Source organism: Myotis yumanensis, unplaced genomic scaffold (genome assembly GCF_028538775.1).
Source record: "Myotis yumanensis isolate MYYU_CA2020_CCGP unplaced genomic scaffold, mMyoYum1.0.hap1 SCAF_23, whole genome shotgun sequence".
Taxonomy (NCBI): Eukaryota; Metazoa; Chordata; class Mammalia; order Chiroptera; family Vespertilionidae; genus Myotis; species Myotis yumanensis.
Genome location: NW_027223774.1, coordinates 2,577,539 through 2,600,046, shown reverse-complemented (window position 1 = coordinate 2,600,046; position 22,508 = coordinate 2,577,539). Strand labels below are relative to the sequence as shown.

General features: G+C 46.1%; 2 protein-coding genes across 2 annotated transcripts in view; both read right to left on the bottom strand.

The window, feature by feature from the left end:
- Window positions 1–22,508, bottom strand: part of LOC138999548 (patr class I histocompatibility antigen, A-126 alpha chain-like) — a 375,823-nt gene that overhangs the window by 105,266 nt on the left and 248,049 nt on the right. The gene's annotated exons all lie outside the window — the stretch shown is intronic.
- Window positions 3,122–22,370, bottom strand: NLRP11 (NLR family pyrin domain containing 11). Its single transcript, XM_070402463.1, has 9 exons — window positions 22,094–22,370; window positions 18,378–19,926; window positions 15,449–15,610; window positions 12,874–13,041; window positions 12,097–12,267; window positions 8,739–8,909; window positions 6,608–6,778; window positions 6,188–6,358; window positions 3,122–3,167 (listed from the first exon to the last, which is right to left on the bottom strand). The coding sequence occupies exons 1-9, from the start codon at window positions 22,368–22,370 to the stop codon at window positions 3,122–3,124; spliced, it is 2,886 nt and encodes a 961-aa protein (XP_070258564.1).

The window sequence follows — 22,508 nt, the reverse complement described above, 5'->3', positions numbered from 1 at the left end:
ACTTCAAAAATACAACTAAAAGACGGAACAGACATCACCCAGAACCACAGGAAAGCTGGCTGAGGAGAGACTCTTCAACTAGAAGGAAAGACAGCAGCATCCCGAGGCACAGAGGAGGCGCAGTGTGGAAAATTTAAAGGTGCGGAGGTGCGCACGCGGGGCGGGCTGGTGGCTGAGGGCGCGGTTGTTGTTTTCGGTCGGGAGTGAGTCTCAGACTCTGGGCTCCAGATCCGGGCGAGTCTCTAGGGACTCATACTCAGATGGGAGAAGCGGGATTGTCCGGCATCAGTTGGAACCTGAGGGCAGCTTTCTCTCCGAAGTTTGCAGCGGCTGCCGGGGTTCTGAGAAGCAGAGCCTCTGGGAACGGGACTGAGAGCAGCCATAACTGCTCCCTCCGCCCGCCCTGCTGATCCCCTGCGACCCGCCCCGCCCAAGCCCTGTGCAGAGCCATTTGCCGGATCGCCTCAGGCAAAGGCTAGATTAGCACCTCCCCAGAGGACAGAAGTTTTCCCAGGCAGACACAGGTGATTCTCACAGCCAGTCGGCCTGGTGGTCAAATCCCTCTAGTATTAACTACAACAATCAAGGCTTAACTAGAACAAGACTGCGCACAAAGACCACAAGGGGGTGCACCAAGAAAGCATAAAAAATGCGGAGACAAAAAAACATGACAGAAATGGAGGATATGGAGCTAAAAAACGCAATTTTGAGGGCTTGCAATAAACTTGAGGAGAACCTCACGAAAACTAATGAGACCCTCGATGCTATGATAAAGAAACTAGAAATTAAGCATACACGGACTGAAATAAAGAATATTATACCCAATAGCAGACCAGAGGAGCGCAAGAATCAAGTCAAAGATTTGAAATGCGAAGAAGCAAAAAACACCAAACCGGAAAAGCAAAATGAAAAAAGAATCCGAAAGTGTGAAGATAGTGTAAGGAGCCTCTGGGACACCTTCAAGCGCACTAATATCAGAATAATAGGGGTGCCAGAAGATGAGAGACAGCAAGATATTGAAAACCTATTTGAAGAAATAATGGCAGAAAACTTCCCCCACCTGGTGAAAGAAATGGACTTACAGGTCCAAGAAGCACAGAGAACCCCAAACAAAAGGAATCCAAAGAGGACCACACCAAGACACATCATCATTAAAATGCCAAGAGCAAAAGACAAAGAGAGAATCTTAAAAGCAGCAAGAGAAAGAGACTCAATTACCTACAAGGGAATACCCATACGACTGTCAGCTGATTTCTCAACAGAAACTTTGCAGGCCAGAAGGGAATGGCAAGAAATATTCAAAGTACTGAATACCAAGAACCTATAACCAAGATTACTTTATCCAGCAAAGCTATCATTCAGAATTGAAGGTCAGATAAAGAGCTTCACAGATAAGAAAAAGCTAAAGGACTTCATCACCACTAAACCAGTATTATACAAAATGCTGAAAGGTATCCTTTAAGAAGAGGAAGAAGAAAAAGGTAAAGATACAAATTGTGAACAACAAACATGCATCTATCAACAAGTGAATCTAAGAATCAAGTGAATAAATAATCTGATGTACAGAATGATCTGGTGATTACAATGAATCAGGGACATAGAAAGGGAATGGACTGACTATTTTTGGGGGGGGAAGAGGAATGGGAGATGCGGGAAGAGACTGGACAAAAATCGTGCACCTATGGATGAGGACAGTGGGTGGGGCGGGAACTGGGAGGAGGGGAGTTATGGGGGAAAAAAAGAGGAACAAATGTAATCTGAACAATAAAGATTTAATAAAAAAAAAAGAGAGAGAATTACAGAGTCAGACAAAACCAATTGGTCACAAGAATGTGGACTCGTTCTGTCTCATATATTCCTGGTGGGAAAGAAAGTTGTTCCAAACCTGGTGGAAAATGCGTTGGCCCCACTCCCTGCACCTAGACTGTGAGCAGGATGGGATGTCTGGGAGTTAGATGATGAGCGTAACCGACAGGATGACAGATCACACATGGACAAGGGAGAGAGTGAAAGGCTCAGAAGGACAGATAGACCAAACGGAGAGACACCTGTTGGCAAAAGTGTGTAAAAAGAGAACCCCTACCCATGTTGGTGAGAATGTACTTGTTCTCCAGAAAGAGATTTTCAACCCTTGTGTACCTCAAACTACCCAACTTACATGATGGCTCCCTTTCACTGGTTGGGCACTCCTACCGTGTCCCCCAATGCTTCCCTATGTGGTGCCTCACATGGGCTGTCACAGCCAGGAAAGTTATTCGAATGCCGACTGTCTCACTCCCTCCTTCGAAAGAAATAATAAACAGTGAAGATTTAATGAGGTTACACGGATCTCACATATCTTGGAATTTAGGAGGAGTCACTCTGTGCCCCATGGGACACCTGTACATTCCTGACCAGAGACGGGTGAGATAAGGGAAGCAATTCCATTGGAGGGTAAGGAAATCAGGATGAAGCAGTTGTAGAAACACAAAGGTGGGAATGGCACCTAAGTGTTTCTTCTCAAGGGACGCCGAAGGGTACCTGTTGGCAACTCTACCTGGACAGGAGTGAAGGGACCACAGGCCTCCAATTCAATTAGTGACTCCACATGCCCCCTGGATAGAAGGAAGGGAACATTTTCCGGATGCATTGTGACCTTTTATTACTTCACAGAATGCGTTTCTTACTCTTGTGCACAGTGTAGGAGTTTTATAAAGAAAGTGGTTAACTTCATCAAGTCCCCAAACAAATATTGACAAGAAACCATAACTCCTTTTCCCAGCCGCAACCGGAATTCCTGCCCAACACATTGTAGGGAGGGCAGGATGGTGGCAGGTCCTCAGAACCATGGCTGATTTCTTCTCGAGTCTGAGGAGCCTAAATGCCAAGGCAGGTCAGGCAGCCGCAGGTGGGACCGAGAAAGACTTACATCCCCCAGATTACAACTGAGTTCCCTGCCTTCCTTCTTCGCCCAAGTTTGGTCCGTGACGTGCAGGTGGGTGTTTTTGTTTGTTACAGTCGTGAACAACGTCATGGTTTCTGCGTTCATATCCTTTATGTCGATCCTGAGAAAATACCGAGGGAGAACTCTGTTAATCCTCTGTGCTCTAGTTTAGCTTTGTGGCCTCAAGGATCCTTTTCCCTACACGTCATTCTCCAGGCGTTCTTGGGAGTCTTTGATGTGGACTCTGAGGGAAAAGGAGTCTGTTTTCCAGACTAAAAACTCTTATTCTGACAGGAGACAGAGTGGTCTCCGTTAAGCATTGGATCACAAGGCAAGAATTCCATTGGAAGAAGAGTTTAAATTAATACTACCCACTGACACTGTGGAACTCAATAATCAATACTTGGCACATACGTAGCATTACATGGCCACCACAAATGATACGATCAATAACTTATTGACTACAACATGGAGGGTCATAGTTTTTTAATTAAAATATGATTACATGCATAGGGGAAACAGTCAATAAGATTATTAATAACTATGGTGATGCCAGGTGGGGACCAGACTTTTCAGGGGGATCACTTGGTGAATTATACAAATGTCTAACCACTATGATGTATGCCGGAAACCCATATCATCTTGAACTGTAATTGAAAAATAAAAATAAAAACTATGTACGTTTACATGATTAGAGAATGGAGGAGCACTTACTCCAGCGCCATGATCATAGCATTTGATTCAATTTCTTTGAAGCAAGGATGGGGGTTGGGAGGCACATTCATTTCCTTGTGCCCTCTCTGTATGTAAACGTCCCAATTAGCAGGTAAGTACTGACAACCTATAACACTTGAAACAAGGTTCATTTCTTTCATTCATTGTTGAAAAGTTAAATTTATTGGAGTGACATCCTATATCATAAAAGCCCAGCAACCAAATGGTGGAACAACCAGTCGACCAGTTACTATGACGCACACTGACCACCACGGGGCAGACACTGAACACAGGAACTTTTCCCCTGGTGGTCAGTGTGCTACAACAATGGGAGCGCAGCTCAGCTGGCGTGTCCTCAGCTGATCAGCAGACCAGGATGAGTGGTGCTCCCATTGCAGGCTGATCCCCACAGGCCACACCTCCACCAGTGCATGAATCCCGTGCACTGGGCCTCTAGTTGGTTAATAAGATCATATGGGTTTCAAGTGTACATTTCTATGATCCATGAGCTGTATGTTGCATTGTGTACCCACACCCAAAGTCAGATCATCTTCCAAAACCTTATATTTCACAACTTTTACCCTTTACAATCCCCACCCCCTTCTCTCTGGTAACCAAAACCCTGTTACTCAACATCCCTGATCATGAAGACAATGCAAATAAAGTAAAAACCACAACAAGTCATCACCTCACACCTGTCAGAAGTGCTATCCTCAATAAATACCCAAACAACAAGCGCTAGTAAGGATGTGGAGAAAAGGCAACCCTTGTGCACTGTTGGTGGGAGAGCAAGTTGGTGTAGCCACTATGGAACACAGTTTGGGAGTTCCTTGAAACATTAAAAATAGAACTACCATATGACCCAGCAAGTCCACTTCTGGGGATATACTTGAAAAAATTAAATTATATCTTGAAGAGCTATCTACATCCTCATGTTCATTGCAGCATTATTTACAATTGCCAAGACATGGAAATGGCCTAAGTAATGAGGACTATAGTGGACTCGACAATACAAATTGTAGACTTGAAATTTTCTAAGAGAAACCCTCACCCTTTGAATCAGCACGGATGGACCTGTAGAGAATTATGCTAAATGAAATAAGCCAAGCAGAGAAACACAAATCCCATATGATGTCACTTATATGTGAAATGTAATGAACTGAATAAAATGACAAGATACAAACACAGGCATGGATACATGGAACAGGCTGACAGGTCTCAGAGGGGAAGGGGGTGGGAAGCACTGGAGAAAGAAGGTGAAGAGATTAGCTAAAGGATATATACGCATCATAGCCCATGGTCTTAGACTAGAGTGTGGTTATGGGCAGAGGGGATGGGGGCTGCAGGCTGGAAGGAGGTGGGTAAAGATAGGGAAAATGGGGACATCTGTAATAGTGTCAATAATGATAATGAAGTAAAAAAAATTGCTAAGAGTAGATCTTAAAAGTTCTCACAGCCATACCAGTGGTGACTATAAGTGATGAGATGGATATGTTAACTACTACTACTCATATCGTGGTCGTCAATTCACAATACATTCATATGTGAACTCATTACACAATGTGACATGTCCATGACACCCCAGTAAATCTGCGGGGGTGGGTGGGGGCAGGGGGAAATAACATGGAACCAACAAAAACACAAACCAAAGAAAAAACAAGGCAAGTAGGAAGACCATGCAAGATACTGTCAGAAGTCTGTAAACGTGTGGACACAATGTTTATAGAAATGGTGGTTGGCAACCTCCAAGATGGTTCTCAATGGTCTTCACGCCCTTGAGTGGAGGAGGCACCTGTGATTGGCTCCGAACCAATAGGCAAAAATGAGGCGGTGCCATTCCCTCATGCAAGAGTAGGGAAGAGTTACTCTTGCCTGGCTAACACTCTACTGTCTTGTGGAATTTTAAATTGTTCTTTCTCAATTCTTACTAAAGGATATTGATTTGAGAGAGAGGAAGGGAGGGAGAGAGAGAGAGAAACATTGATCTCCTATAGGAGAAATTTTGCCTCCTATAGGTGCCTGGGCCAGAGACTGAACCCACAGCCCAGGCAAGTGCCCAGAGTGCAGATCAAACCCATAACCTTTTCATGTACGGGATGATGCTCCAGCCAACTGAGTCACCCGTCAGGGTCCAAGGGTTACTTTTTACTCACATTGACTGGGTTCTCGCTCTAAGGATTCTACATATATATTTTCAAATATATTTTTGTTGACTTCAGAGAGAAAGGGGGGAGAGAGTGATAGAAACATCAACAATGAGAGAGAATCATTGATCACCTGCCTCCTGCACACCTGCTCCTGAGGATTGAGCTCGCAACCCACGCATGTGCCCTTGACCGGAATCAAACCTGGGACCTTCAGTGTGCAGGCCAATGCTCTATCCACTGACTCAAACCAGCTAGGGCTACATATATTTTCAATATTCCAAGAGAGAAGACCGTTCTGCTCATTTTCTAGGCATCTGACGCTGGCCACAGCATCTGCCATCACCTGTACTCCCTGGACCATCTCATCACAGAATTGTCCCAAGGAGGACAGAGCCCCACTCACCCGACTGACTGGAGGACACAATCTGGGTGTCCCAAGCCCTCCAGAAGTTGCACAATTCCTTCGTCACCCAAGTTATTTCCAAGCAGATTGATTTTTTTCAGAGTTTTGCTGCTGATAAGGACGGAGGCGAGGGATGCGCAGCAGGCACTGGTTAACATGCACTCTTCCAGCCTGTGAGGAGAGATGCACAGGGGAGTTGGGGCCAGTCCCTGGGGAGCCAAGGTGGCCCAAGCACATGGGTATGGACTAGTGCCCTGAACACTTGCCTCCCAAGTTGTGCACTAGAGAATGTGTCCATAGAGCATCATTCCGAAAAATAGACCAATACATCCGAGTTTCCACTTCCCATTTCCAGTTGTACTTATCCCCTCAGCCCTTCCCAAGTCTACACAGGAGATCCCTCCCCGCCCAGGGGCCTACCCGATGTTCTCCAACTTGCAGTTGGGATGTTTCATAGCACCACACAGCAGCTCCATTCCCGCATCCCCGATGTTATTGCTCCCAAGCTCCAGGCTCTTCAGGTTGGGGTTATTTTGCAGAACACAGACCATGTATTCACAGGCCTCCGCCGTGAAAAAGCAGCCAGACATTCTGCAGAGAGAGAGATGAGCTGGAATCATGACCGCCCGTCTCAGAGGTTCTCAGAGCATGAAGTGGTGAGTGTCCTTGAACCTCCCTCATGATGTCCATGAAGAAGGGACTCCCTAGAGACAACAGTAACCTATAACCCTTCCTAAGCATCCCGAAGCACCCTTTAGAAAGACTATATGCACCCTTATGTCCACAGCAGCATTACGTACCATAGCCAAGATCTGGAAACTAGCCCTAGCGCCCCTCAGTAAAGGAGTGGATAAAAAAAGTTGTGGCACATTAACTCCTACCATTTGCAACAGCATGGATGGACCTGGAGAGCATTATGCTAAGCGAAATAAGTCAGTTGGAGAAAGATAAATATCACGTGATCTCACTCATTTGTGGAGTAGATTGAACAACATAAACTGATGAACAAAAACAGATCCAGAAACAGAGAAGGATCGATCAGACCATCAAACCTTGGAGGGAAGGTAGGGGAGTGTGAGGGAAAGGGGAGAGATCAACCAAAGTACTTGTGTGCATGGATATAAGCCTAACCAATGGACACAGACACTAGGGGGGTGAGGGCATGAGCGGGGAGGTAGGGGAACAATCAGGAGGTAAGGACACATATGTAATACCTTAATCAATCAATCAATCAATCAATCAGTAAGTTGTGGCACATTTACACAATGGAATTCCACGTGGCAGTAAAAAGGAAGAGAATTTTACCTTTTGCAACAGCATGGATGGACCTGGAGATTAGGATGCCAAATGAAACAAGCCAGTCAGCGAAAGACAAATACCACATGATCTCACTTACATGTGGAATCTAATGAACAAAACTGATGAACAAAATAGAAGCAGAGCCATGGATGTGGGGAACATACTGACAAATTTCAAAGTGGAGGGGGAAGGGGGATCCATAAAAGAAGGTGAATGACTTAGCCAAAGAACATATGTGCATCACCCATAGACACAGGCACGCATGTGGCGATGGCCAGAGGGAAGGGGTGGCAGGGACTGGGTAGATGGGGGCAACGTGGGAAAGTGGGAACATCTGCAATAGTGTGAAGAATAAAAATAAAAGTTAGAAAAAGAACAGTCAGGTAATATTCGCAGTTCTAACTGAATATTAACTCAGCTCCTATCATGATTTTACAATCAGGGAAACTGAGACAGAACACTGTAAGCATTTTGTCTATACTTTTATTCATTTCAGAGAGGAAGGGAGAGGGAGAGAGAAAGATCGAAAACTCAATGATGAAAATCTTTGATCAGCTGCCACCTTCACACCCCCTACTGGGGATCAAGCCTACAACCCAAGCATGTGCCCTGACTAGAAATCGAACCATGATCTCCTGGTTCATAGGTTGATGCTCAACCACTGAGAGACACCAACTGGGCTGTAAGTATTTTTGTCTGAAGACTCAGATGACATAAAAAAATTTAGATTACAGTGGATATTCAATATTTTGCATTCATTTCCGGCGTACAGCATAGTGGCTACACAATTAGGTGATTATGTGATTGGATACCATTTCTAATCTGTTTTTGTGATGCTAGACTTGAGCTCCAATGAGTTGTTTTCGGCAAGCTCTTTTGATGCTCATATTCTACCTTCCCTACTCATGTCCAAAACCAATATCATTGCCTGGCTGCTGTTGGCCTATTGGTTCGAGCCTCAGCCCATGCAGCGAAGGGTTAAGGGTTTCATTCCCAGTCAAGGGCATGTACCTGAGCTGCAGGTTCCATGCCTGGCATGTGCTGGAGACAACCAATGTGTCACTCACATCAATCTCTGTCTCTTTCTCTCTCCCCTGTCCTCCTTGCCTCCCTTCCACTCTGTAAACAGTAACGGGTGAAAAATCCTCAGGTGAGGAGTCACAACAGTAAAACAAGGCAACTCCCATCCCCAAACCCTTTTGCAGAAGCCACATGGCTGTCCAAGGAAGACCACAGCGGTGGCAAGACTCACTCCAGCTCTTGAACCGAACAGGTTGGGAACACCAGAGACATCATCAGCACCAGCACTCCTTTATCTCGTATGTTATTCACGCTCACATCCAGATGCTTCAGAGTTTCGGTGAGGACGAGACTTCTCGAGATTAAGCTTAAGGAACGTAATGTAAGACAACAGAAGAGCAACCTGTGGGGAATCAGAAAAGGAAAGAGGAGGAGGGGAAGGGGAAGGGGAAGGGGAAGGGGAAGGGGAAGGAGAAGGGGAAGGAGAAGGGGAAGGAGAAGGGGAAGGAGAAGGGGAAGGAGAAGGGGAAGGAGAAGGGGAAGGAGAAGGGGAAGGAGAAGGGGAAGGAGAAGGGGAAGGAGAAGGGGAAGGAGAAGGAGAAGAAGGAAGGAGAAGAAGGAAGGAGAAGAAGGAAGGAGAAGATGATGATTCTGAGTCAATAACACAGTTTAACCACCTGAGATATCCTATAATTAATGGTGGTAATGGTTCTAGGACTCCGAGTGACAATTAGAATGTATACCTTATCATTATTGTTTGTTAATCCTCACCTGAGGATATTTTTTCATTGATTTTTTTCTTTTTTTTCCTTTTTTTTTAGTTTTTAAAGTATTACAAATAACAGTACATATGTCTCATTTTTCCCCCATTGACCTCCCCCGCAGCCTCCCCAACCCCCAGCAAATGCCCCCTCTCCCCCCAGTGTCTGTGTCCATTAATTATGCTCATATGCATGCATACAAGTCCTTCGATTTTTTTTTAAGAGAGACACTGGAAGGGAGAGGGAGGGACAGAGAGAAGCATGGATTGGTTGCCTTCTGCATGCATTCCTACTGGGGCCTGGAATCAAACCTGTAACTCAAGTAGGTGCCCTTGACTGGGATTTGAATCCAAGACCCTTCCATGCCCAGGCCAGTGCTCTAACCACTGGTACACACCACCCAGGGTTGAATGTAAACCGTAAATGGGTGCATAATATGGTATGTGAATCAAATCTCAAATCTGTCCAAAAAAATCAAACAGGAAACAAATCATGAAGATGGCACCCTAAGGTGACATTACACCTATTGGGAGTGTCAGTACTGAGCCAATACCTTCTGATCCTTTTTTGAACAGAAGTAAACTAAGTAATACTGGAAATTACTTACTGGGTTCCTCAGGGACCAGATAGATCCTACCATAATGAGGCTTTGAAGACAATTGTATATATATTTTGAGACTTGGAGTTAGTAAGAAGAGCATGTATTATCCTCTCTCCTTAAATCACTGAGCACAACCATTAAGTCTAAATTACAGAGCTAGGGGCTAGAGCCGTAGGGTGTCACACATGGAGAGATAATCAGCTTGATTACAAGCTTGAATGCCTTTATGAAATGTTTATCATTTTTTAAAGATGCACCCGAGGGTATGGTTTTATTGAGAGAGAGAGAGAGAGAGAGAGAGAGAGAAGAGAGAAACATCAACACGAGACAGATACTTCCATCATTTGTCTCTTAGAAGCATACTGACCAGGGATGGAGTCCCCCCAATCTAGTTATGACCCGGCATCTAGTTATGACCCAGCTTGGGAATCGAACCTGCAACTTTCTGTGATATAGGACAATGCTCCAACCAATGGAGTCACCCGGCAGCCAGGGCAAAGGTTTATAATTTTTAAGTGACAAAGATGAGGGAAAAATTATACAGTTTCGAACAGAAGGAATTAATAGAACATTTGGAAACGTTTGACCTAAAAAATAAGACAATAGAATACCATGTCATACTACCAGAGGGACTGGTATTACAATCAACCACATGAATATTTCTACAGGACAATACATGAACAATAATGATTATAAACAGTTGTTTTACTTCCTGGTGTTGTGTTTTGAAATCCTCTGACTACTGAAAAACAACAACAACACTACACCTACTATGCACTGCCCGGGTAGCTTATTTAGTTGGAGCATCATCCCTATACACCAAGGTTGAGGGTTTGACTCCTGGTCAGAACACACACAAGAATAAAAAAATGAATACATAAATATGTGGAACAAAAAATCCATGTGTCTCTGTCTCTCAAAATCAATCAATAACAAGAAATAAAGAAATGCGGACATAGCCCCCTGTCTACTATCTTGAAAGAAGTAGAAACTAGAATAAACAGAAGTCCCTACTTCAAGGCAACCTATCTCCACACCTTCCTCTTATCGGCATCCTTCCTGGTGCCCCCAGTGACATCACATCCCTCATGACACCCATCACAGCTACTTATTGAGAAAGTAACAGTAAGTCCTCACTCTTATCAAGTCAGCTGCCATGGCCCAGATGTGCTTGGAGCCTACGCGACCCCCTATTTACTTCACCTTCCAAAGCCATAGGGCTGGGAGCATGGTGACTCCATTCCCCTGACGGTGAAAGGCAAGTTGAGAAAAGCTACATAGACTGTGGCCAACACAATAAGTTGCCCATTGGGAGTAACAGGTCTGCCTGACTCTGAACACCATGCTTTCAGCCATTATACTTCCCCTCATTATATGTGTGGGGGTTTTGTTTTTTTTTTCATTGATTTATTGCTAATCCTCACCTGAGGGTGTTTTTTCATTGGATTTTTAGAAGTGGAAGGGAGGGAATGGAATGGAGGGGAAGGGAGAAAGAGGAGCATCCGTGTAAGAGAGGAATGGATTGGTTGCCTCTCCCACCTTGACAGGGAATAGAACCTGAGACCCTTTGGTGTCTGGGCAACACTCTAACCACTGAGGCATGCCATCCTGGGCTTAATTGGTTTTTAGAGAGAAAGAGTAAGGAAGAGTGAGAGAGAGGAAGGCAGAGAGAGAGGAAGCAAAGAGAGAAGGAAAGAAAGGGAGAGAGAGAAGAGAGAGAGGAAGGAAAGAGAGGAGAGAAAGGGAGGGAGAGAGAGAAGGGGGGAGAGAGAGAGAGAGAGAGAGAGAGAGAGGAAGGGAGAGAGAAAGAGGAAGAGAGAGAGAAACATCAATTTGTTTCACTTATACTTTCATTGGTTGTCTTTTTAAAACTTGGACTCAGCCTCAGATTTCCTTTTTTTTTTTACTGTTTAAAAAAAATTTTATTGAGTTTTTCTTAGAGAGAGAGGAGAGGAAGGTAGAGGGAAAGAGAGAGAAACATCAATGTGAGAGTACAACGTTGATCAACTGCCTCCTGCGCCCCCCACCCCGGAAATCAAGCCCACTACTTGGGCATGTGCCCTAACTTGGAATCTAAACAGCCACCTTGACCTATGAGGATGATGCTCTATTCAACGGAGCTACTGGGCCAGCCATCGCCACACCCACGATCGTGTTTTGACCACATGCTCAGACATTCATGCTCAGGTCCAAATGCGTACATGGTGGGATTATATAAGCCGACTTACACCAGCGACTCGAGGACACAGTTTGGATGGAACAGAGCATCACAGAAAACTTCCATCCCCTCTCTACTCAGAGCATTTTTGGACAAGGTAAGTTTCTTCAGGTTCTTGCTGCTGAGGAGGAGAGAGGCGAGTTCTTGGTAGGCACTGGCTTCCAAATCACACTTCATTAAGCTATAGAAGGAAATGCACACAGATGAGGTGAGGCTGCCCAGGTTTCCAAGCCATCTCTCTTTTGAGAGAAACCAGCTCCAATCAAGGGAGAGGATACCTTCTAAAAATGGCCAACAAACAGATCCTTCTGCTTCTCCATCTTGCCCCACAGCAGTTCTCCAAGTTCAAATTCGGGCAAGTTTGGAGATGGAGTAGGCAGTTCTTCCCCCACCCCCACCCCCACCCCCACCCCCACCCCCCATATGCATCTTCACTGTGTTTCACAATTCTAACTCTGATATCGAGACACTCAGCATACCATCACATTTACGGTGACTTCTGATTTCCCCCGACATAACCTGTGTTGTGTTGCATAATTGGCTCTTGACCAACTTTTTTACTTTGTCTAACCTTCTACTCATTGCCTACATGATGCCATCTTCCCTCTCTGAACTCTGACGCTGGTAGGAGAGAAGTAGACCATGAGCCAAAAATCTAGGAACGTGGCCTCAAGGAGAAGTAGCAGGAGGTATTAACCAAAGAGCCCCCCAGAACACTCAGCTCTTCCCCCCGCCCCTCGCCCCCCGCCGACACACACAATGTACATTCAGTTGGGTGGCGACCCACCTCAGATGCTGGATACTGCACCTCGGATTGGTCAAAACCTCGTGCAGAAGTGAAAACACCTTTGAAGAGATGGGCATGCAACTCAGGCAAAGGCATGTCAGGTTCCGGTTGTGAACAATTGCCTTGAACATCTCTTCAAACCTGGTGTCGACCGAGAAATAGGTCAACCTACCAAAGAGGGAACAGCAGGAGAGTTCCGGTCAAGGTCCTCGTGCGACATGCACATCGTCTCTGCGGTTTTCCCTGCCTGCCCTGCTTCATTCTAGAACATTTCTGAGGGTGGACCATTTTTTCCCAGACCGTTCAGCATCCTAGATTCCCTGGCAAGTCCACTAACCTCTGCTAATCCCCCAATCAGACTGTTGACTTGGAAATAATCCTCTGGGTCTTTTACCATATGAGCCTCCTCCAAATGGTACCCTTATGTGACGCCAAGAAACCACACACACCCGTCTGCATGTGAAGTTAAACCATGCATCTATCCCAAGAGAGTAAAGGCCGTACGTGCTCATGGCTAATGCACCCGCAGGATGATGCACACGTTAATAGTTCACAATTTTACTGAAGAAAACACATGTGTCCCAGAATCCCTGAGTCCTACCCCAAAGCGGAGAACACCCTCCCCTAAGAACAGAACATCCCAAAGAAGGCCAATGCTGTCAGCACTACCTCCAGAATAAATACAGAAGCTGATCGTTTCTCACCATCTCCACCTTAACCTCCCACATGGGCCACCATCTTCGCTCCCCCAGATCCTTGCAGGAGCCTTTCACTTGGTGTCCCCCCTTCCACCTTCCCTCCCAGGATCTTCAATCCACCCAAAGCCGCAGGGATACTGCGAAGTACAAGATCTTGCTCGTCTGCTGAAAGCGTTGAAGTGGCATTTTTAAAAATTGAATTTGTTGGGGTGATGTTGGTTGACAATTCCATACAGGTTTTAAGTGTCCAACTCAACAAAACATCATCTGCACACTGCACTGTGCACCCATCACCCCCAGCAAAGTCTCTTTCTGTTCCCATCCCCCCCTTACCCTACTCCACCTACCCTACCTCCCTTACCCTCTGTCTATCACCACATTGTTGTCCGTGTCCGTGGGCTGTGTATATATGTTTTGGGGGTAACCCCTCCACCTTTTATCCAGTCCCCCGCCCCCCTCTCCTCTCACAGCTGTCAGTCTGCTCCATGTATCCATGCCTGTCTTTCTATTTTGTTTGCCAATTTACTTTGTTCATTAGATTCTGGTCTTTCTCTGACTGTTTTATTTCACTTTTGTTAATTTCCAAATGTATATATCTAAACAACTTATTCAACTCAACACCAGGAAGATAAAAAATCCCATTAAAAAATGCCATCTTCCCTCTCTGAACTCTGACGCTGCGGTGAGGCTGCCCAGGTTTCCAAGCCATCTCTCTTTCGAGAGAAACCAGCTCCAATCAAGGGAGAGGATACCTTCTCCCTTAGGCAAAGACCTAAATAGACACTACTCCAAAGAGGACATACACATGGCCAATAGACATATGAAAAGATACTGAAGGCCATTAGTTATCAGAGAGATGCAAATTAACACCACAAGGAGATGCCACCAGAATGGCTGTCACCAATAAGTTAACAAATCGTTTTTCACTTAAAGAAAATCCAGCACCTTAAGTGGACAGCGCAGCTCTTCATGATTTGGCGCCAATAGGGCTCTGACCTCACTTCCTCCTACTCTCCCTGTACACCATAGTGCCTCTGTCAGCCCATCTTCTCCGCCAGGAATGCTTTCCTACCACGCATGTAGCCAGCTTCCCTACTTCTTTCTGGTACCTAATCAAGCATCAACTCAGTTTCCCCCCAGACCGCCCAAAGATTGTATCTATACTCTTGTACTATTCTTTTCATACTCTTGTACACTACCTAGCACATTGCATTTTAAAAAAGATATTTTTATTGATTTTAGAGAGGAAGGGAGAGGGAGAGAGATAGAAACATCATTTATGATAGAGAAGCATTGATTAGCTGCCTCCTGCATGCCCCCTACTGGGGATCGAGCCTACAACCCAGGCATGTGCCCTTGACCGGAGTCAAACCTGAGACCTTTCAGTCCACAGGCCGATGTTCTATCCACTGAGCCAAACCAGCTAGGGCCTAACACATTACATTTTTATTATACAGTTGGAATGCAATTTCTGAGAGCAAGAATTTTTATGGGGGAGGGAGGGTGGGTGGGAAGTGATCAACCAAAGAATATATATATTAGAGGCCCGATGCACGAAATTGGTGCAAGGGGCTCAGCCCTCTCAGCTGCAGTGGCTGCCTCGGCCCTCGCAGCCCCAGCTTCATCTGGAAGGTTGTCCGGAAGGTTGTTCAGCTATCCAATCTAATTAGCATATTACACTTTTATTAGTATAGATATCCCATGGACACAGACAATATGGTGGTGAAGGCCTGAAGCAGAGGGGGCAGGCTAGAAGGAGTCAGTGGAGGGAAAAAGGGACATATGTAATACTTTCAACAATCAAGATGTTTTTGAAGGAATTTTTAAAAATCCACACCAGTTATTCCTGTTCCCCAAAGGATTGAGATAACACCTACTTGAGTGTCCGAAGTTGACAGTCAGGATGGCTCAGGGCTTTACACAGAACCCTGTCGGAGGTATCGTCAAGGTCAGTGTTACAGAGTTCCAATTCCCGGAGGGTCTCCCTGGTGTGGAGTAAAGTGCACACATCTCTCCAGTGGACGAGGCTCCTTATTGTTCTACATGGAGGAAGAATGCAATTCTCCAGCGATTTAGAAGACAAGGCATTCACTGAGACATCTGTTGAGAGCCACTGCTAACCAACCCAGACTTGGAGCCAGGGGGGAGGCAATAAAGGGTGGCCACATGTACAACAACAACATCCATGTGGTGAGCCGGCACGGCCGTGGCATACTCAGCCCCACGTTGGGCGCCTTATGTGCCGCGCCAGCTCAGCCAGTTTTGGTGAGCCTGAGAGGGGGCGGTGAAGGATGGAGAAAAGACAGACAAGAGAATGAAAGCTCGGTCTGGGTAGGACGCTGTCCTCTCTGATGGAGAGCTAGCGACAGTGCCATGGACTACAGGCCGTGTCTTTATTTTATAGCCAGATTCCACGAGGCAAAGCAAGGGCATGGTCAAGATGTTTACAACATTCTTGTGGGTTGCAATCCTACTCAATTCCAGGCACCTGAACTCCATCATGCCCACATCACTCAGGCATGTAGGGCCAGGTGTTTGGACCATAGGTTCAAGTTTACAACTATAGCTGTTGGCTATAATTGTGCTGGGAGGGTTCTGCACTCTAAGCTGGGACTGGCACGTGGAAATGAGAGGACTGTGCACTCTCATTAGACCAAGGCCTGAACCTGTCCAAACACTGTAGCTGCTCTCCACACATCCAGACCCAAAAAAGGAATGGATGAGTCTGTAGACAGGCAAGGGACAATGTCCTGAGTGCAGCGCTTTTGAGTGTGATGATGTTCACTATTAAGAAACACCAGTGATTGTTTAATGTGTTTTTACTGTTTTAAGAGAGAGGGAGGGAAAGAGAGAAAAACATCAATTGGCTACCACCTGCGTGCCTCCTAGTGGAGATCGAGGCCACATCCGAGGCATGTGCTCAGATCAGGAATCAAACGGCCCCCTCTCCATGCTTGGGGCCATACTCCAACCATCTGAGCCACACTGGCCAGGGCCCGCCCTCTATGTTTTTTAAATCTATTTTTATTGATTTCAGAGAGGAAGGGAGAGGGAGAGAGAGAGAGATAGAAACATCAATGATGAGAGAGAATCACTGATCAGCTGCCTCCCACACGCCCCACATTAGGGACCATGCCTGCAACCCAGGCATGTGCCCTGACCAGGAATCGAACCGTGACCTCCCGGTTAGAAGATCAATGCACAACCTTGGCTGGGCACCCACCCTCCTTTATATCTAAGCCACCACCAACCCTCATCTGAATTAATGCAGTAGCCTTCTACCTGGCCTCCTTGCTTCCACCCTTGCCCTTACCGCAAAGTCTATTCTCACCACAGCAACAGTCTCATTCTATTTGTTTTCCACCTTTTCTGGCTAAAGCCAGTTATTACAGTGACCTACAAGGCCCTGTAATATCTGCCCCCATTATCTCTCTAACCTCATTTCCTACTATTCTCCACCCCCCCCGACACACACACACTTCATTCCACACCAGCCTCCTTATTCTTTTTTGAACACCCTAGGCACACTCCCACATCAGACCCTTTGTACTTCCTCTGTCTACAAGACTTTTCCCCACCTCCCTGACTTAGTTCAGGTTTCTGGCCAAGTATTACTTTCCCCCTAACTATCTATAGTAAGCAGAATAATGCCCCACCCCCAAAGGTCCACGTCCTTATCCCAGAACCTATATCGATGATCACACTGGTATTGATGGTACATTTTTCACAGTCTATGCTATTAGGAACATCCTGAAGAAATTTATAAGGATTATTTCAGTTAATCCACACAGTATGTCAGAAGAACTGAGGTTAAGCCAGTGGTTATCAACGAGGGGTGATTTGGGATATTTGGTAATGTCCAAAGCCTTTTTTTTTAAATGGTCACAACTAGGGGAGCCAGTTCTACTGGGGCCTCATGGGTAAAAGTCAGAGATACTATGAAACTGCTCACATTGCCCTGGCTGGTTTGGCTCAATGGATAGAGCATCGACCTGCGGACTGAAGGGTCCCAGGTTCGATTCCGGCCAAAGGCACATGCCTGAGTTGTGGGCTCGATCCTCAGTAGGGGGCCTGCAGGAGGCAGCCGATCAATGATTCTCTCTCATCATTGATGTTTCTATCTTTCTCTCTCCCTGCCTCTCTAAAATCAATAAAATATATTTTTAAAAAGTAACTGCTTACAAGTCACAGGACAGCAAATAATTGATGGCCCCAGATGTCAATGAGGCTGATGTTCAACCCAGAAACCCTCATGTAAACGGCAGCCGAGAGATTGTAAAAAGTCACCAGTCCTTAGAGATGACTGTATTTCCTTTAGTTTCAGCCCCGGGATGGTCAGCAAGCACTAGAGTTATGGGCAGGTCTTAGAAATACAGTAAATAACAAAATGAAAGAAGGTGAAGGGATTAGCCAAAGACCCTATAGCAGTGATCGGCAAACTGCGGCTTGCGAGCCACATGGGCTCTTTGGCCCCTTGAATGTGGCTCTTCCACAAAATACCACGTATGAATGCGCACGTACAGTGCGATTGAAACTTTGTGGCCCATGAGCTGAAGTTGGTATTTTGTGGAAGAGCCACACTCAAGGGGCCAAAGAGCCGCATGTGGCTCGCAAGCCGCATGTGGCTCGCGAGCCGCAGTTTGCCGACCACTGCCCTATAGGCATCACCCATAGACAGACAACAGTGTGGTGATGGCCAGAGGGAAGAGGGGGGTCCAAGGTTGGGTAGGGGGGCACAGGGAGGAAATGGGGACCTCTGTAATCGTATCAACACTAACAATAAAAGGAACAAATTTTAAGACTCACCTAGGAGTTGATTGCTCATTAGACCTCTTTTCAAAGATGTTCTGAATACTCAGCTTAAGTTTCTGTAGACGCTGGCAGTACCCCAGACAGTAGGATGAAACCATCAGATCCCGGTGGTCTCTAACATAAATATTCGCTTCTGAAAAGGAGTCCATGATCCGTTTCACATATTCTTCCTCCTGGTTCTCAAAGAGACCATGAAACAAAGGTGTGTGGTGCCCAATGGCTTTCAAATTATCACCAAAACACCTCGTTTCTGTGACGAGGTACTGGCTGACGTAGTCTGTCAGGAGACGGCAGCCGAGGGCCTTCTCGAAAGTTTTCCTCCTCTTCTTGTTAAGAAGACCGAACATGGAAGCAATGACGGGACTGAAATCATCGTATAGTTCCCGCTTCCCTTTACACCTCCCCCAGGCCGAGGGGATCCCATGCTGGACCAGTGGCAGCATGAACGCTACGGCTGCACAGAATTCCTGGACTTTTGAGTGTATGAACCTGTAATGGCCTTTCATGTGGCTGCTGGGCCAGAGAATCTCCAGGGTCTGCAATGTGGAGACATCTGCCTGGGTGAACCCCACGCCCCTGAGGTCCTCCTCGGTGAAGTGCAACGTGTTATGGAGCAACCCTTCCAGCGCCAGTGAGCAGAGACTTTGCAGGGGGACCACGGGCCGCTGGTCGGCAGCCTGGGCGGTCAGCGTCTCCGCCAGAAAATGAGTGTAGATGTCGGTGAGCGTTTGGCACGAGCGTTTCAAATCAGCCCCCTGGTTCATTTGCCGCTGCAGGGCAACGCAAGTGACCCAGCAGAGGATGGGGACTTGGCACAGGTGCAAGAAGAGCTCATTCCTCTGTACCAGCTGGAAGGCCGCCTCGGCCCTCTGACCGTCCCTGAAGAATATGGTGAAATACTTGTGCCTCTTTTCCCGGGAGAATGACAGAGTCATGAGTATGTCTGTCTTCTTCATGATCGTCCAGGTGACAGCCTGGCCTTGGGGCCTGGACGTGATGAGGAAGCGACAGCCTGGGGCCAGCTTTCTGGTCAGCAAACTGGCCACGAGGACGGGCGTGGACACCTGCTGCCTGCCGTCGGAGCACAGAGCCTGCGGGCTTATGCGGAAGGAGTGTTCCACATTGTCCAAGTCCTCAAGGATAAACAGGATCTTCTGGGGCTCAGAGAGGATGTCAGCAACGGGAGCCCGGCCCTCGGGCCAGTCCTTGGAGATCAGCGCCACCAAGCTGCCAGAGGTCATCTGATTGATGTCGTGAGAAGAGAGGTGAATCACGTAAGAGAACACATCCTCCCAGAGATTGCCATTGGCCCACTCAAACAGCGCCCCTCTTAGAACCATCGTTTTCCCAGATGCTTCCTGTCCTATCAGAAACACATTCAGGGCCTTGGCAGCCTCCGGACTCACATGACGAAAGACAAAATCAAATTTGTTGACAAGTTCTAGGATCATGTCCTGACAGAATATATCATGAATACGGTTATGAAGGCATCTTTCCTCCTGGAGCTTTTTCTTGATGAGCATCTTGTGTGCTTCTTTGTTCCCTAAGTCAGTGAGTACCGGGCAGAGAAACACAGAGCAGAGATGAAAGTTCAAGATACACACACACACACACACAACCACACAAAAACACCCATTTCACCCAGTATCTCTCCTTCCTAGCATTCATCACAAACACAATGACAAGATATTCACTATCAGGAACAAATAAAGAAAAGTGGGACAGCCCACTCTGGTTTAGGGCTCAGTGGATAGAGCATCGGCCCGCAGACTGAAGGGTCCCAGGTTCTGTTCTGGTCAAGGGCAGGTGCCTCAGTTGCCAGCTCAATCCCTGGCCACCAACCAATTGATGTGTCTCTTTCACATCAATGTATCTCTCTCTGTGTCTCCTCCTCCCTTCCACTCTCTAAAAATCAATAGAAAAATATCCTCGGGCGAGGATTAGCAAATAAAAAAAAAGAAAAAGAAAAAGAAGAAATGTGAAGATTCAGATTCAGATTCCTTCAGGAAGGAAATGTTACGAAAAAGGAAAACAACCCAAAACATGTTTTCCTATGATTTCTCCAGAAGTATTCATGCCAGAAGATATGGAAGCAATTTCTATAATACTATAAGGAGTGACCGAAGAGCAGTATATCCATATAGATGTCCAACAGACACATGAAAAGATTTTCAGTGTCACTTATGAGAGAAATGCACATCAAAACCACAAAATGCACATCAATATCACCTCATACCAGTCAGGATGGCTATCATCAATACACCCACAAGCACACATTGGCGAGGAAGTGGACAAATTGGAACCCTCAAGTATTGTGGGTGGGATTGCTAATTAGTGCAACTACTATGGAAAACAGCAGTATGGAGTGTTCTCAAAAAAATTAATAGAACTACCTTATGACCCAGTCATCTCACATCTGGCCATTTGTCCAAAGAAATCCAAAACACGAATTGGAAACACTGCAATGAACATAGGGGTGGATAGTATGTCCGCAGTGCTAAACCCAAACCCCACCCATAAAACGATTTCACTTGAATTACAATCCACTTTTTCATTTGAGAGATTTTGTCAACAATTAAGTGTTGAAAGACGCAATGAACGTTACTGATCTCCGATTTTACGTCTCACATCAGAAGGTGCGGTAAACACGGGGACCACATTATAATGATAAAAAAAATCAGCAACAATTTAGTAGTGGATGCCCAATAACTTATTTGGGGCTAAGACCAGAGAGGATCTGAAATATTTCTTCCATAAGATGAATTATCTGTCTGGAGGGGATCAAGAGATGGTAGTCAACCTGAAGACATGTTTGGTCTAGACATGGTGACTCCTTTGCAGCCATGAGTCACCCGATGTTCCCTCTAAATATTTTGAGTCTTTCCAGATGGATGGAGAACATATAAGGAATGGGAAAAGATATGAGAAAAGACCCTGGCATTTAGAGTCAGCTATGTTTGGCTTAGAGTCTCAGCTCTGGGGCACTTTGAACTAGATCCATGATCTTGGTAATTTCTCTTAGCCTCTCATACACTCATTTCTTCCCACTGGGGTAAACAATTACATCCACTAAAAGATGTTTGGTAATGACTGAGGCAGCCCATGAACATGGTATGCTTAGCAGAGTACCTAGTATGTTAATTCTCCATAATCTTTGCACACAGCCCCACAGATTTCTTTGGCCAAATCTTACAGTTCTATCCCAAAGCATCATGCTTGAAATCTCCTCTAAGTAGAGACAGCACTGTAAAGGGGGTGGGGGGAGTTGTGTTTTTTTTTTTTTTAATTTTAGAGGCAGAGTAAGAGAGAAGGAGAGAAATAGAAACATCGATGAGAGAGAAGCATCAACATCAATTGGCTGCTTCCTCTATGCCCCCTGCTGGGGATCAAGCCCACAACCTGGGCATCTGCCATGACCAGGAATTAAACTATTGACCTTGTGATGCAGGGGTCGATGCTCAACCACTGATAGACACCAGCCGGGCTACAGACAGCACTTTCTTTGGTTAGGTCTAACCCTTCAGTCAGCTCCCTTCATTAAATCAGTTGGCATGAGGGAAGAAAATATGGGTAGAAGCAGAAAGTCATGAGGCGGGACAAGACCCACATCCAAGCCATCACCTGTCCTCTTTGGAGGGATGAAGACGTCACTCTATCAAAATGACCAGTCTTCCTAAACACTGCCCCTCCCTCCCCCACCCACGACTCACGGTTCCTCCTAGCGTTGATCTCCTCACAGAGGTCTTTCCGCGGGATCTTCTGGAAGATGTTGTACATTAAATTCCAGAGGTGCTGGGCCTCGTAAAACGTTGTCAACTGGTTGGCCAGGTGTGGATTTTCTTCACTTAGCTCGAGCCTGGGGATGGGTGGGAGTCCAATCTCCATGCATTCTTGTCCCAGCTGGTTCCTCAGACTGTGACATTCCTTTCTGCTGAGCTTCTCTAAATACCACAGCAGGTCAGAGTCAGAAGAATTGGATTCTGCCATGTTGTGTCTCTAGCAAGAATCTTGAGGATCAAAGAAGATGGGGTCTAGAAAACCAAGAGGGAATCAGAGAATCATTCCACAGGGGCGCCCGTTCTTTCGAAGTGGACACAGTAAAAAGCAAGACAAAAACAAGACAAA

Coding starts and splice junctions, on each gene's coding strand:
- NLRP11 (XM_070402463.1), bottom strand. CDS start 22,370: ATGGCAGAATCCAATTCTTCTGACTCTGACCTGCTGTGGTATTTAGAG. Junction 13,042..15,448: donor TGTCAACTTCGGACACTCAA/GTAGGTGTTATC, acceptor CCTCTTTGGTAG/GTTGACCTATTTCTCGGTCG. Junction 6,779..8,738: donor TGTTCGGTTCAAGAGCTGGA/GTGAGTCTTGCC, acceptor CTCTCTCTGCAG/AATGTCTGGCTGCTTTTTCA.